General features: G+C 44.3%; 1 protein-coding gene across 2 annotated transcripts in view; it reads left to right on the top strand.

Annotated features, from left to right (window-relative positions):
* Nucleotides 1-306: 306 nt before the first annotated feature.
* Wasf3 (WASP family member 3) overlaps nt 307-16,461 on the top strand; it is a 38,733-nt gene continuing 22,578 nt past the window's right edge. For both annotated transcript variants that reach the window (XM_032886692.1, XM_032886691.1), the window contains exon 1: nt 307-470. In XM_032886692.1, coding sequence (XP_032742583.1) covers nt 338-470 — 133 coding nt within the window. In that variant the 5' untranslated portion in view covers nt 307-337. The remainder of the gene's footprint in view (nt 471-16,461) is intronic.

Genomic DNA, 16,461 nt, shown 5'->3' with positions numbered 1-16,461 from the left:
GGGAGATTGAGGGCAGGATTCACCTGTTCAGTCTCTCACACCTACCTAGAACTCTCGAGTATTCTTCTGTTAAAGGAGAATTCTACATATATCTGACATCTATGCATTACCTTCTAGCCAACCCTTTCCCAGAGGAATGGAAGGCTAATTGAGATTCCTTGCCAAATGTTCATTTCCAAGAAAATTAAAACTCTAGATTTGTTTAAATGAGATCACGAATATATATGTATGTATGTGTGTGTATGTATGTATGTGTGTGTATGTATGTATATATATGTATGTATATGTGTGTATGTATATGAACATGTATATCTTTTTAACCTTTAGACTGTCAGCCATGCCTTTAGTGAAGAGGAACATCGAACCCCGGCACCTGTGCCGCGGCGCCCTGCCGGAAGGAATCACCAGTGAGCTCGAATGCGTGACCAACAGCACCCTTGCCGCCATCATCCGCCAGCTCAGCAGTCTGAGTAAGTCCCCTCTGTTTCCCCTGGCCACTGGTGGCACTTTACAGACTTCAGGGAAGCCAGTGAATTTTGACTTGTGAGTGGCAACTGTGAAGAAAAGCATCTTCCTCCATCCACCCTGGCAATGACTGTGTCTGCCCTGGGCTGCTGGCACCTGACCCTGCATTTAAAGTTGTCATCATGAAAATATGAGCTGCACATTGTTAGAGAGGACCAGATGGGTAGATATCACAATGTGTCCATTTTTTAATGCCTTTTAAGATTAAGTTGATTGTGGATTGAAGTTTTTCTCAGCAAAACTATCTCACTAAATTTGACAGGACCAAGGGTCTTTTCTTTTTTCAATCTGTAAGGTTGGAAACTAGTTAGGGTCCGCAGTGTACCTCGTATACAGCTGATGATCAGTAAATACTGGCCCAGTTCCAAATAGAAAATAACACCAGGTAAGCTGATTACTGCACATATTATCTGTGTTCTACCTGTGTGTAGTTCACTGACAGCAGCTACACCCTAAGGAAGAAAACACTCCACTGTCTGGTCAACAAAGGTTAACATTAAATACCCAAGGGATGTTCTTTTTAGGATTCAGAGAAGTACAAAAAGGATTTTCTTCTTCAGTGCTTTTTTGAAATTGTATTTTCCCACTTTGACTTCTCCATCCTGGCCCTGTTTTCCCACTTTGCTGCCATTCCTTTCAGCGGTGGTGGATTTTCACTTAACACTTGTACGAAGTGGTAATAGCTGGACAGTCTCTATGAACGTTTATATTCAAGTAGTCTCAAACACAGAAGGGAGATGTGTACAGGAGTGTGTGTGTGTGTGTGTGTGTGTGTGTGTGTGTGTGTGTGTGTGTGAGAGAGAGAGAGAGAGAGAGAGAGAGAGAGAGAGAGAGAGAGAGAAAGTCTCAAGTGCTTTTCTGTATTTATTTTTGAGAAGAACCACTGCAAATAACCATCTCTTTGAAAGGATTAGATTTGATACTGATACCTTTTACAGGGATTTGTAAACTTTGGATAAGGAAACTGTCACTTGGACATGAATTACCATCCATTTTGGAATGGATTTCCCTTGAAAGCTAAACTAATTACAGTTGATTTTGGGTTAGTGGTTGTTCATAGAATATATAAATTTAAATAATTACAGAAAAATCTCTTTCAAGTTATTGATAGATACAGTGTTTCTCTTTGGTTTTATGGCTTTTTTCTAAGTTCTCTTTCTTGCTAGTAGCTAAAATGTCTGTTGACAAAGAATATGAGTAATGCAAACTGACTTAAACTTAAAAATTTAATAACCAGGCTACCCGTTGAACTGTGGTGTTCAGCAGAATGTTATATTAATCAGGTTTATTCTACCTGTTTGGACATAGCCCCATGTAACTGGCTTTCCTACCTGTTTTGCTGCACAAAGCCCTTGCAGTAGGTATAGGCCCACAAGCCCTGCCGGATGTAGCCATGCTCCTGTGCTTGAAACCTGTACATATGCTAATTACACATAAGGGAATATCCATAAAGCACCTGACCTTTGGAGAAAGATATTTCCTGGGCCCAGGATTTCATGGATCATGGAATTTCTTTAACTGTGGGAAAGGGCAGTAGAAAAATTGGAGTCAGAGTGCATCCTACTAGAACAGCCAGCGGCTACTACTGCCTTTGAAGTGGAGGACAGGCAGGCCATAGATGATAGAGAGGAGTGGACACCCCTGAGAGCCCCCAAAGGAACACAGCCTTGCGAATTTCTTGACTTTAATGCAGTGCAGACCAAGTCCATTCTAAATGCCAGGTTCCAGGAGTAAGATCATAACTGGAGTTTAAAGCCACCGTTGGGGCTATCATACACACATTCAGTAGAAAGCCATCTCCCACTCTGGGGTGGATATTGTTGTATTGCACAGGATCATACAGAAACTTGATGTCTCTGAGCACTGCGGATTCTCTGTGGCTTCTTGCCTGGACCAGCGATGGGTACCTACATAGCTAGATTCCCTCCATGGCTCCCAGCACTACCTTTGTTTCAGACTATCATGGAGAGCATTCAAGCAAGAGTCCAGGAAGCATCCCATAGGTGGAGAATGGACTATGACCCAGAGATGCCAGGCCCCAGATGCAGACCTGTGTGGGTTTGCATCTAAAAGACAATCTAGCCAGTCAGTTCATATTAGGAAGCTGACCTAACGAACATAATGAATCATGGGGCCTGCTGTTAGGAAGTCGTCCTGGGGATAAGGAGCCCCATGACTGCATGGGAAACCCAAGTTGTAGAGGAGGCAGACCTGAGAAGAAAGCAGCAGTCAACGGAGTCCGTATCTCCTCATAGTTCCACAACTCCCCAGACAGCACCACCAACAGGGACCAAGAGACCAAACAGTGGAGCCTGTGGTGGACATTTCTTCTTGAAGACACCACTCGCAATATATTTCAACTTTGTCCTCCACTCCGTTTGGTTGCATTGATAACGTACCCACCATTACACTTCAGTCTTTGGAGAGTCTTTCCAGGCAGAGTTTCTTGTGACTGAGTTCTAAGTGTGTGTGTGATGGGGGTGCAAGCTTCCTGTTCACATCAAGTACTCATCAGTGGCCTTGTGAGATGCAAGGCTGAAGACCAAGTTGAACTGAGCAGCCTAATTTCAGTGATGCTTCCTCTGTGTGTGTGTGTGTGTGTGTGTGTGTGTGTGTGTGTGTGTGTGTGTGTGTGTACATGTGCATGTGTGTGTTTGTCTCTCAATGATAACTTGGTCAAGGAAGAAATAAAGAAATTGAAGACTTTTTAGTATTTAATGAAAGTGAAGGCACAACATACCCAAACTTAGGGGACACAATGAAAGCTGTGCTAAAAGGAAAACTCATAGCTCTGAGTGCCTGCAGAAAGAAGCAGGAGAGAGCATATGTCAGCAGCTTGACAGCACACCTAAAAGCTCTAGAAAAAAGAAGCAAATACACACAGGAGGAGTAGAAGGCAGGAAATAATCAATCTCAAGGCTGAAGTCAACCAAGTAGAAACAGAAAGGACCGTACAAAGAATCAACAGAACCAGAAGCTGGTTCTTTGAGAAAATCAACAAGATAGATAAACCCTTAGCGAGACTAACCAGAGGACACAGAGAGTGCGTCCAAATTAACAAAATAAGAAGTGAAAAGGGAGACAACAGAATCTGAGGAAATTTAAAAAATCATCAGATCGTACTATAAAAGCCTATATTTAACAAAAGTGGGAAATCTGGATGAAATGGACAATTTTCTAGACAGATACCAGTTTCCAAAGTTAAATCAGGATCAGATAAACCATCTAAACAGTCCCACATCTCCTAAAGAAATAGAAGCAGGTATTAAAAGTCTCCCAACCAAAAAAAGAGCCCAGGACCAGATGAGTTTAGTGCAGAATTCTATCAGACATTCATAGAAGACCTCATACCAACACTGTCCAAACTATTCCACAAAATTGAAACACATGGAGCACTACCGAATTCCTTCTATGAAGCCACAATTACTCTTATGCCTAAACCACACAAAGACCCAACAAAGAAAGAGAACTTCAGACCAATTTCCCTTATGAATATGGTTGCAAAAATACTCCATAAAATTCTTGCAAACTGAATCCAAGAACACATCAAAATCATCATCCATCATGATCAAGTAGGCTTCATTCCAGGGATGCAGGGATGGTTCAATATACGGAAGTCCATCAACATAATCCACTATGTAAACAAACTCAAACTAAAAAAATACGTGATCATTTCATTAGATGCTGAGAAAGCATTTGACAAAATTCAATGCCCCTTGATGATAAAAGTCTTGGAAAGATCAAGAATTCAAGGCCTATACCTAAACATAGTAAAAGCCATATACAGCAAACCAGTAGCTAACATCAAACTAAATGGAGAGAAACTTGAAGCAATCCCACTGAAATCAGGGACTGGACAAGGCTGCCCACTCTCTCTCTACTTATTCAATATAGTTCTTGAAGTTCTAGCCAGAGCAATCAGACAACAAAAGGAGATCAAGGGGATACAGATTGGAAAAGAAGAAGTCAAAATATCACTATTTGCAGATGATATGATAGTATATTTAAGTAACCCCAAAAGTTCCTCTAGAGAACTCTTAAACCTGATAAAGAACTTCAGCAAAGTGACTGGGTATAAAATTAACTCAAACAAATCAGTAGCCTTCCTCTACTTAAAGGATAAACAGGCTGAGAAAGAAATTAGGGAAATGACACACTTTACAGTAGTCACAAATTACATAAAATACCTCCATGTGACTCAACTAAGCAAGTGAAAGACTGTATGACATGAACTTCAAGTCTCTGAAGAAAGAAATTGAAGAAGATCTCAGAAGATGGAAAGACCTCCAAAGCTCATGGATTGGCAGGATTAATATGGTAAAAATAGCCATTTTGCCAAAAGCAATCTATAGATCCAGTGCAATCCCCATCAAAATTCCAAATCAATTCTTCATAGAATTAGAAAGAGCAATTTGCAAATTCATTTAGAATAACAAAAAACCCAGGAGAGCAAAAACTATTCTCAACAATAAAAGAACTTCTGGGGGGAATCCCTGACCTCAAGCAGTATTACAGAACAATAGTGATAAAAACTGTATGGTATTGGTACAGAGACAGACACGTAGATCAGTGGAATACAATTGAAGACTGAGAAATGAACCCACACACCTATGATCACTTGATCTTTGACAAAGGAGCTAGAACCATCTAGTGGAAAAAAGACAGCATTTTCAACAAATAGTACTAGTTCAACTGGAGGTCAGCATGTAGAAGAATTCAGATGATCCATTCTTATCACCCTGTACAAAGCTCAAGTCCAAGTGGATCAAGGACCTCCACATTAAACCAGATACACTCAAACTAATAGAAGAAAAAGTGGGGAAGAGTCTGGAACACATGGGCACTGGGGATAATTTCTTGAACAAAACACCAATGGCTTATGCTCTAAGATCAAGAATTGACAAATGAGACCTCATAAAACTACAAAGCTTCTGTAAGGCATAGGACACTGTCATTAGGACAAAAAGGCAACCAACAAAATGGGAAAAGATCTTTACCAATCCTACATCTGATAGAGGGCTAATATCCAATATATACAAAGAACTCAAGAAGTTAGACTCCAGAGAACCAAATGACCCTATTAAAAATTGGTTACAGAGCTAAACAAAGAATTCACAGCTGAGGATTATCGAATGGCCAAAAAGCACCTAAAGAAATGTTCAACATCCTTAGTCATCAGGGAAATTCAAATAAAAACAACCCTGAGATTCCACCTCACACCAGTCAGAATGGCTAAGATCAAAAACTCAGGTGACAGCAGATGCTGGCGAGGATGTGGAGAAAGAGGAACACTCCTCCATTGTTGGTGGGATTGCAGACTGGTACAACCACGCTGGAAATCAGTCTGGAGGTTCCTCAGAAAATTGGACATTGAACTACCTGAGGATCCAGCTATACCTCTCTTGGGCATATACCCAAAAGATGCTCCAACATACAACAAGGACACATGCTCCACTGTGTTCATAGCAGCCTTATTTATAATAGCCAGAAGCTGGAAAGAACCCAGATGCCCTTCAACAGAGGAATGGATACAGAAAATGTGGTACATCTACACAGTGGAATATTACTCAGCTATCAAAAACAATGACTTCATGAAATTCATAAGCAAATGGATGGAACTGGAAAATATCATCCTGAGTGGGGTAACCCAATCACAGAAAAACACACATGGTATGCACTTACTGATAAGTGGATATTAGCCCAAAAGCTCGAATTACCCAAGATATAATCCACAGACCACATGATGTTCAAGAAGAAAGATGACCAAAGTGTGGATGTTTCAGTCCTTCTTAAAAGGGGGAACAAAAATATTCATGGGAGGGGATATGGAGAGAGAGTTTGGAGCAGAGACTGAAGGAACGACCATTCAGAACCTGCCCAGTCTGGGGATCCAGCTCATAAACACACAGCCACCAAAACTAGACAGGAGCCTGATATAGCTGTCTCCTGAGAGGCTTAGCCAGAGCTGGACAAATACAGAGGCGAATGCTGGCAGCCCACCATTGAACTAAGAATGGGTTCCCCATTGGACGAGTCAGAGAAAGGAATGTAGGAGCTGAAGGGGTTTGCAACGCCATAAGAACAACAATACCAACCAACCAGAGCTTCCAAGGACTAAACCACTACCCAAAGAGTACACATGGACAGACCCATGGCTCCAGCCTCATATGTAGCAGAGGATGGCCTTGTTGGGCACCAATGGGAGGAGAAGCCCTTGGTCCTGCCAAGGCTAGACAGCCCCCACCCCCGCTCAGTGCAGGGGTGTGTCAGGGGGTTAGGTGGGAACAGGGGGTGGACACAGTGGCGCAGCACTGGAGTCTCAGCACCGAGATAGTAGAGTTCAGAGTCATCTGTGTGTGTGGTGTGTGTGTGTGTGTGTGTGTGTGTGTGTGTGTGTGTGTGTGTGTGTGTGTGTGTGTGTGTGTGTGTGTGTGTGTGTGTGTGTGGTGTGTGTGTGTGTGTGTGTGTGTGTGTGTGTGGTGTGTGTGTGTGTGTGTGTGTGTGTGTGTGTGTGTGTGTGTGTGTGTGTGTGTGTGTGTGTGTGTGTGTGTGTGTGTGTGTGTGTGTGTGTGTGTGTGTGTGTGTGTGTGTGTGTGTAGCGAGTTCCAGGCCAGCCTGACTGCATGAGACCCAGTCTTTGATGGATTTTTCCTTCCAGTTCCTAACCATCAGATGGTGTTACTGGTCGTTTGTTTTGTTTTGGTGTCGAGGCCCTGGCCTAAGTCCTTGTGCATGGTCAAATATCCCACCAAAGCAGAATCATTTTAAAGACTTCCTTTAGGTCTGTAACCTTTATTCAGTCAATCCAGATGAGAAAGAATTACCTAGCCTCCTCTATCTCAGTCCAAACCCCATCCTCCGCCCACCATGAAATCTCATCCTTCTTCCCCCCACCCACCCTCAGAGATTCACTTTCAGGTGTGGGTCCAGATGGGTGCTGTGCAGCACCGGGACCTCCTGCAGGTGTGAGAACGATGCTGGCTGGCTGACCGGCCACTGTGGTCAGAATGGTTTCAGAGGGGGCTGCAGGATTTTCCTTGATCCACATATGTCACCCCTCTCTCGGTCACAGCAGCCTGCCAGGAGACCCACCTGTTTCCTTGTGGTTCTGGAGTAGACGGAGACACCGGAAATCTCCAAGGAACTAGCGATTGAGACTGGCACTCACATCATTCATGAAGATTCTGGACCTGTACACGGAATAGGATGTGGAGCTCTATGCTCTGCTGCCTTTGGGGTGTTCGGCACACTCCTTTGACAGCCTAATGGAGCACAGGTTTCTAGGCAAGGGAGTTCTGCAGCATTGTTTTTTAGTGGGGTTTTTAGGAAACCTTTTCAACAAGACAATATTGGTTGCTGCTGCTAAGGTTAGTGACAGTTATAGCCACAAAAGAGGAAACTTGTAACTTGAAGAGTGTTCGTGTAAAAGACAAAGGCCTGTAAGCCTTCAGAGTTTGCCCAGTAACAAAGTACCTGCAATGCAGTCTCAGATTGTTTTCGAATATGAATTTCCAGTGCAGGAGATCAGAGCAGTGGGGAAAGAGAAAAGCCCCCCACTGGTGCAGCTGTGGCTAACGCTGCAGAGCTTGCTGTCCAGCTGAGGAGTGTTGAGGGGTTTCCTTCAAATAATGACAGTCACTCTGCACACAAGTTAGCATGAAACCTAGAATACTTCCACCATTTTCCTTGATTAATAATCCCAAGCTCTTGTACCTCTCAGCCAGCTGCTCAATTAAAACTGCAGTATTGATTTGCAATCAGATCCTGGCTGGTATTGTAGTGAAGTAACAGCTTTCATAAGTTATAACTTTGCGGGGTTGGGGATTTAGCTCAGTGGTAGAGCGCTTGCCTAGGAAGCGCAAGGCCCTGGGTTCGGTCCCCAGCTCCGAAAAAAAGAACCAAAAAAAAAAAAAAAAGTTATAACTTTGCTAAGGTTGGAAACTTCTAAGAAAGAAGCCTTTTAAAGAATAAAAAGATGAACCACCAAACAGAAGAAACATGTTTTATGCACATTTTTTTGCTAAAAGACTCATCAAAGAAGTTTTAAAACTCAATATTAAGCAAGGAGGAACTGATTTTGAAGAGAATAAATACTGGGGCTGAGAGATGGCTTAGCCACAAGAGCACTGGCTGCTCTTGCAGAGGACCTGGGCTCAGTTCCCAGAACCCACATGGCAGCTCACAACCATTTGTCAGTTCAGGGGATCTGACGCCCTCTGCTGGCCTCTGTAGATACTGCATGCACATAGATTTGTGTAGGCAAAACACTCCTACACATAAAAGTAAATAAATCTTTCTAAAAGCTGAATAAATCCCAGTATTCTTTGGCCAAGGAAGAATGAGATAACGAAGAAGTGAATAAGGAAAGACTCAGCACCATTAGAGTATGATTTTAATATAATTTTCCTTTTAAAGGAAAACACTGTGACTGTTACTTTCTTCTATTCTTATGATAATAAATGTTCCCTTTATTCCCTTTAAAATGCTCTCTCTCCCTCTCCCTCTCTCTCTCTCTCTCTCTCTCTCTCTCTCCTCCTCCCTCTCTCTCTCTCTCTCTCTCTCTCTCTCTCACACACACACACACACACACACTATACTCGATTATATGTAAAAAGTATAGCACAAAATTACACAGACTACACAGTATTCAACCCTGCACCAGGTCAGTGAATTACTGAAGAGACTGCTTTGTATCCGTCGTTATAAGAATGACATCTCAGTATATAAATAACCATGAAGCCCGTTTGTGGAGCTGTTCACCTAAGGAACTTTGAATAGCTGAGGGGGATTGTATCCATAGACTTATTTAACCCTTTTCTCTGTTGGAATGCATGAGACTCCTTTCTGGGGAGCACTAGTACATAGCATATCTTTGGGCGCTCTGGAAACAAACATTCCGCCATCTTAATAGCCATCAACTTACTTGTCGTGAGAGAGAGTCTCTGTAGATGGCTTAGAACTCTGAGTTCATTCATGTAAAATCCCACGCTTTTCCCTAATCATTGCCGTCATCTTAGAAGAGTTACCAAGAGACATAAACAACGAGGTGAAAATACACAGTTAAGGTTAAAGACTTGAAGGAAATCATGGGTAGAAAATGTATCCTGCAATTGCAATGTGTAATAAGGAAGCTGGTCTGGTTAATATCAGATGGGAAGGGTGAAGGGTGTTATACACAAAAGAGCCAAGAACACGGACTAATGTTAAACCTGTTCATGTAGGGAAACACCTCAGGCACAGGTGTAAGCAAGAACTTTCCGAACGGGACTCCAGCAGGCCAGGAGAGCTCACCCAGAACTAACAGAGTCGTAGCATAGAATTAAAAAGCTTCTCCACAGCCAAGGAACCCGTCAGCAGATCAAACACCCCGCAGAGTGAGAGAGACCCCAGCAGCTACACTTCAGACAGGGGTTCGCATCTTGATTGCCTAGAGAAATGTAAACATTGTGCACAAGAAAATAAAACTCCAGCTAGTGAGGGACTGAATGGACACACTCAAAAGAAGAGACATAAGCGACTAGTAACATCCCGAAAAGTGCTCAACGTCTGACCGCGGTGAACGGCAATCACGTAGAAAATAGGCGACAATAAAGACGGGGTGAGGGAAGACAATGTTTTACTCACTGCCAGTAGGAAGAAAACTGGTGTGGCCATGGTGGAAACTAGCATGGCAGTTTCTCGAAACTACACAGTCCAGGTTGTTTACCCATGGGCGTATCTCTACGGACCTCAAGCCTGCCACAAAGACACTCTGATGTCTGTGTTTGCTGCTGTTCTGCTCACACCCCCCGGAACTGGAGTTACAGGTGGTTGTGAGCTGTCTACATGGGCGCAGGGACTCAAACCCGGTCCTCACTGCAAGGACGATGGCAAGGAAGTGCGATCGGCCTGGATGCCCATGGACGGTTTGGATAATGAAACTGGGCGCACCTATTCAACTGTGAAGAAGATATGAAATTTGCAGGAAAGTAGGTGCACGTGGAGATGACTGTACTCTGTGTGGCCACCTAGACTCAGAGAGAGTCTCACTTGCAGACCCAAGATTTAATTTTTATGTGTTTACACATACAGGTGTGGATGTAGGTCATGAAACCATGAGAAGAGTTGAAATGCAGGACAGTATCAGCACATGTGACTGAGGGAGGAAAAGAAGCTTCTAGGGCTAACAGTGGGGCTTCGTGAGGGAGAGGGAAGGTAGACAGAATATGTTTTATTTGAAGATGCTATAATGAAACCTAATCCTTTGTAGAATAATTAATATGTGTGTGTGTGTATATATAAAACGTTTATATAAACACACGTACACACACAGATATATATATATCAGAGGCAGAAAAGTAAAATTATCAATATAAAGTGTCTCAGTGAGGGTTTCCATTGCTGGCAAGAGACACAGTGACCAAGGCAACTCTTATAAAGGACAGCATTTAACTGAGGCTGGTTCACAGATTCAGAGTTTAGTCCCTCATCATCACAGCAGGAGGCACGGCCGCAGGCAGGCAGATGTGGTGCTGGAGAAGGAGCTGAGAGTCCCGCTTCTTGTTCTGAAGGCAGCAGGAGAGAGCAGTGTCCTCAGGCGCTAGGAGGACGTTTCCTTCCAGGAGTAGAACCTGAACCTAGTAGGATGCCTCTAAAGCCCCACCCACCGTGACGCACTTCCTCCAAGGCCACACCTCCTGACAGTGCCACTCCCTATGCCCAAGCGAATTCAAACCACACATAAGGAGAAATGTAGGGATTACTTCATAACCAACGGTCTGGAACACAGTACAATTCACATGTTAAAAATGTATGTGCGTGTGGTAAGAGTGCTTCAAAGCACCAGAAAGAACAATAAACAGAACTCAGCACCTGGAGAATGCCCCAGCAGTTAAGACTTCTTGCTGCTCTTGCAGAGGACCCAAGTGTAATTCTCAGCATCCACCGGGCAGCTCACAACGTCCGGCTCCGGGGAATCTGATGCCCTTGCCTGGCCTCTGTGGGCACTACTCCCATGTGCACATAGCTGTACACAGACACACGCATATACACAGAATTAAAAAGAAAACCAGACTGTTTTAACAATAAAATAAACAAAACTAACAGGAAACATACAAATTACAAATAACATTTGGGGGTATGATTTTAAAAAGCCCTAATTATTGAAAGAAAATGTAGACAAAATAATTTATAGTAACATGAAATATTTGAATGATCCTACTAATCAGTTTGGCTTAGTGGCTTTTGTGTGATAAACTTGCAAGCTGTAGAATATACATTCTCGAATCGTAAGATGGCTGAGCAGATATAAGTGCTCCATGCCAAACCTGAGGACCTGAGCTTGACAACGGGAAGCTCGGGGTGGGAGGAGAGGACTGAGTTCTACAAGTTGCCCTCTGACCTCGCTATGTGCAGGATGGGGTACTTTCTCACGCGAGCATGTACACATATGTAGGCATGCATGCATGTATACATACACACTTTTTCAATATTCTACACTTTATTTTTATGTATATGAATAATTTTGCCTTTAGTTATTTCTGTGGGCTACATATATGCAGCACCCATGGAGGCCAGCAGAGGCATCAGATCCCCTTGGAGCTGGAGCTACAGATGGTTGAATCACCATGTGGTTGCTGGGAATTGAACCCAGGTCCTCTGGAAGAGCAGTCAGTGCTCCAACTACTGGGCCATCTGTCCAGCCTACACAATTTTTTTTTCTTGTTTAAAGAATATACACTTTCTAAAAGACTATTCCCAGGGAGCATCTACCAGATGGAGCACCTGCTATTATATAAAACATAACTATAAAGAGATTAATATAGCGTGTGATGATGATGAGATGCTAATTATCTTTAAGATAATTTTGAAATATTGGGAATTCAAGCAACATTATTTTAGAGTATTGCTGGTCAAAGGAAAATTTAAAACGGGAATTAGAAACACTTTCAGAGTGATAATAAAGCAGAGTGCCGGTGTGTTTGTGGGATTTACACATGGATATCCATGGTGGATTGCTCAGCCACGCTGCTCTAATTCCCTCCTTAATCAGGCTTTGTGGCTTTAGACTTGGCGAGTCCTATCTTCCCACCTCACGTGTACACTCCTGAATATGCTGATCTCACTTACAAAAGAGACCCGTGCTCCCCTTCTGAGCAAAGCAGCCCAGTGCCAGCGCCTGTGCTCTCTACTGTCTGCCCCTCTTCTCCACGGCTGGGCCGGTCCATTTCTGCCATCAAATCCTGAGGGCTCCTATCCTGCTCTCCTCGGGCTCCCAACAGATGAAGCCTGGCGGGATGCCCCGAATCTCTGTCCTGTCCTGTCCTGTCCTGTCCTGTCCTGTCCTGTCCTATCCTGTCCTCCCTCCCTCCCTCCTCTCCTCCCTCCCTCCCCTCCCTCCCCTCCCCTCCCTCCCCTCCCTCCCCTCCCCTCTTCGGTTACTGATTCTCTTCACAGCAAGGTTCCTTCAAGCGCCCAGGCTTCATGGCCTCCACTCCCCCAATTGTCTGCTGATGAACCTGCCTCAGTCCTGCAGTGAAGTCCAAGTGGCTAATGCCCCAGTCTCACTCACATTACAGGATCTGTTATCGGAACTCACCATTAGGATCTTACTGATGTATTTATACTCACCATTAGGATCTTACTGATGTATTTATATCTTGCCTCTTCCATGCACTTGGCAAGCCAATCTGACGGTCTTTATGCTGTGACTTCAAAGTTTATAGCTACAGTCCTGGCCTGTCCCCTCGATTTCCGATTCCTTTATACAACTGCTCACTTGATAGCTTCAGAGTACTTCAGACTCGATACGCCTGAAACACAATGTCTAATTTCTCCCTCTGTTTCTCTCATCTCTTGTACCCAGATGTCCACTCCATAGCAAGTGGGCTTAGTCGCCTTGGGAATAGACACTTAATTTGCACACCTCTCGCTTCCCAATGGGGAAAAAATCTCCCCATCCGAATCATGGCCACCTCTCCCCTCCGGGGAGGAGCCTCCCGTTGTCTCTCGTTGCTGCGTTCTGCCCCCGCCCCCTGAAAGTGGACATGTATTTGTGCAATCCATGACCTGGGGCTCAGTGACCCTGGCCTCCTGGGTGTTGCTCACACACACCAAGTGCGTTGCTGTCTTCTGATGGACGTTCTTCCCCTGATAGAGCCCTCTTTGCTTCTTTGATATAGTTTACCCAAGGCCATGTGGTACACAGACATACCTGCAGGCACAAAACCCACAGACATAAAATAATAATAAAGAACTCTCAGTTGTCAACATGGTGAAAGTCCCTTCGTTATCTGTACTCTAAGACAATTCAGAGGCGTATTTCTCCATCGGACGTGAGTGGAGATGGACTCACGGTCACAATGAATTCCTAAGCAGAACCTTTGCTGTTAACAACTACGTTGCAACTCCTTCGACATGGTCCTTAGCTCGCTTCAGCGTTACTCTAGTTCAACTGTTAATAGACTTGCTATATTGATGAGCAGAACTCAGCATTCCACATCGTTTCGGGAAATCGCAGACTAAAATGGCAACACATTATGCACATTCACCAGAAAACATGCCTTCCACTTCCTTCCTGTCAGCCCCTCACTCGCTTTCTGCAACGGGAAAATACTAATTATAGAAGTCTAATTTCTCTCTCCCTTTATCAGTCGAGAGTTCTGGGTGGGAAGACAGCATCGCTGCATGTTCTCCATCTCCTTAAGCATTCACGGGAGAGGCTACATGTCACCATTTCCTACATGTATAGCACCTAGCACACAGTGACCCTCTCCCTCAACAGGAGTCACCATGCTTGAAAGGACGCTGTAACTTCTGCAGGAGTCTGAGGTGTACGCCTCTATCCTCGCGATACACACCATCCCTCAGGATGACTGTTATCATAGCAAAGGGGGAAGAGGAGTTCTGGAAATTTCCTTGGTGTACATGCGTATGTGCATGGCTGCGCGTGTGCATGTGGGCACTCACATGTATGCATGTGTCTAGGTAGAACCAAGGTATTTCAGACAGGGTGTGATCAATGTTCTTTCACGTTCCTGGTACCTGTTAAAGAGGCACCCCAAAGGAGCAGAAACATGGAATCCACTTAGCTAATACTCTCGACAAGTCTGTGAGCAGCAACATCTGCGTGCTCACTCGCTAGTGGGAACACTGTGAAGTCTGTGTTCTTCAGTAGCCATTGAGAACCAGCTCTGTGCAGGTAGTGAAGACATTACAGGTTCCATGCTCACAAAGCCAGTGAGATCAAAACCAGATTAGCTTGACGTGAGTCAGGAGTAAGATGAGCTTAAGGCCTCTCATGTGGGCAGAGTACCTGCTCACCCTGTGCCCTGCAGGGCCTGGTTTCAGGTTAACCAGCTCATGATTTGGTTCATGTGTTTTAACTCCTTAAACTCTCTAAACTCCCAGCAACTTTCCTAAGAGGGGTTCACTCACGGCAACTGCTGACATTGGTCAGTAAGGTGGCTGTGGTGGCCACAGCATCCTCTGGGCAGCCTGGGTGTGTTTGTGGGGAAGTTCACAGTGAGTCAGGAGCTGGGAGGAAGCACAGCCAGTCTCCTTAACTACCGTCAGCTACGCTCGGATTCTAGTCATCCCTGCTGGCCTGGCACCTCAGGCTTCTGCGGTGTTAGTTACCTGTGGTGAAATAAGCATTGTGTAAAGCTGACCCTTGTTACTGTGTTTGCGTGTTTAGCTCAGTGTGGTGACGGTACTGAGTTTCCCATGACGTGTCCAGGGCCTTGCATCTCACAAAACTGAATCTCTTCCGGTTAAACCACCCCAGCCGCCTCCTCCTCCAAGTCCATAGTAAACGCTGTTCTGTGTTCTGTCTGAATTTGTCTGTTATATGATGCCCATGAATGAAATCACATGGCATTGTTTTTCTGTGACCATCTTATTTCATTAGCATGGTATCATTAAGGCTCATCCATGTTGTAGAATGTGCTGGACTCGACTGCCTTTTAAAGGCTAATATTCAATTTCATTATCCCTGTATCTGTTGATGGACAAGTGAGTTGCTTGTACCTGTAAGCCATAATGCACAGCACTTCTGTGAGCGTATGTGTGCAAATACCTATTTCTATTTTTGTATTTATTTTTTGTCCGTGACTGTCTTGTGTGTGCGTGTGCATGTACGTATTTCCCACAGAGGCCAGAAAAGGGTATCAGACCCTTAGAAGTGGAGTTACAGATGTGAACAGCCATGTCGATGCTGGGAACTGAACCTGGGTCTTTTGCAAGAGAAAATAGTACTTTTAACCATCAAACCATCTCTCCAGCCCATTAAACTGAATTGGAGGGAGAAACAGCTGTTTTTCTGGGCTAAGCTTAGAGGTGAAATGATTGAATCCTGCGGTAATTTTGTGTTGCACATTGTGAGGGCGGTCACACATGTGGCCAAGGAGGTTCTATGAGCACTAGAAACTGAGCCTGACAGGTGAAATCTGTCTCTTCTCTTTCTGCCACTTCCCAGGTAATGTGTGTGGATAGATCAGCATTTGTGATTTTCAGTGTAATCATTTAGAGACTGAAAACAGTAACTCCTGGCTGTGTGCTAGCCTTGGTCATCCATTTGTAGACTGCATGATGGAGAGGCAGAACTACAGCTGTAGACAGACACAGCTCCTGGTCTCATAGACTAGGTCCTAAGTACAAAAACCAACCCTGAGTTGGTAAGCGTCAGGTGTCTGCTAAAATGGGATTGTTTTCTATTGTGATGAAACACCATGACCAAAGTCAACATACAGAAGAAAGGGTTTATTTTTAGCTTACAGTTCCAGGGGAGGAGTCTGTAATGGTAGGGGAGGCATGGTGGTGGGAGCCTGGAGCAGGAAGCTGAGAGATCGTGTCTTCATCCATGTGAAGGAGGCAGAAAGAGTGAACTGAGAGTGGGGTGAGACTAAAGACTAAAAGCTCATTCCCAGGGACATACTTCTCCAGCAAGACTCCCCATCC

Source organism: Rattus rattus, chromosome 16 (genome assembly GCF_011064425.1).
Source record: "Rattus rattus isolate New Zealand chromosome 16, Rrattus_CSIRO_v1, whole genome shotgun sequence".
NCBI lineage: Eukaryota > Metazoa > Chordata > Mammalia > Rodentia > Muridae > Rattus > Rattus rattus.
This window is presented reverse-complemented; position numbering and strand designations above follow the sequence as displayed.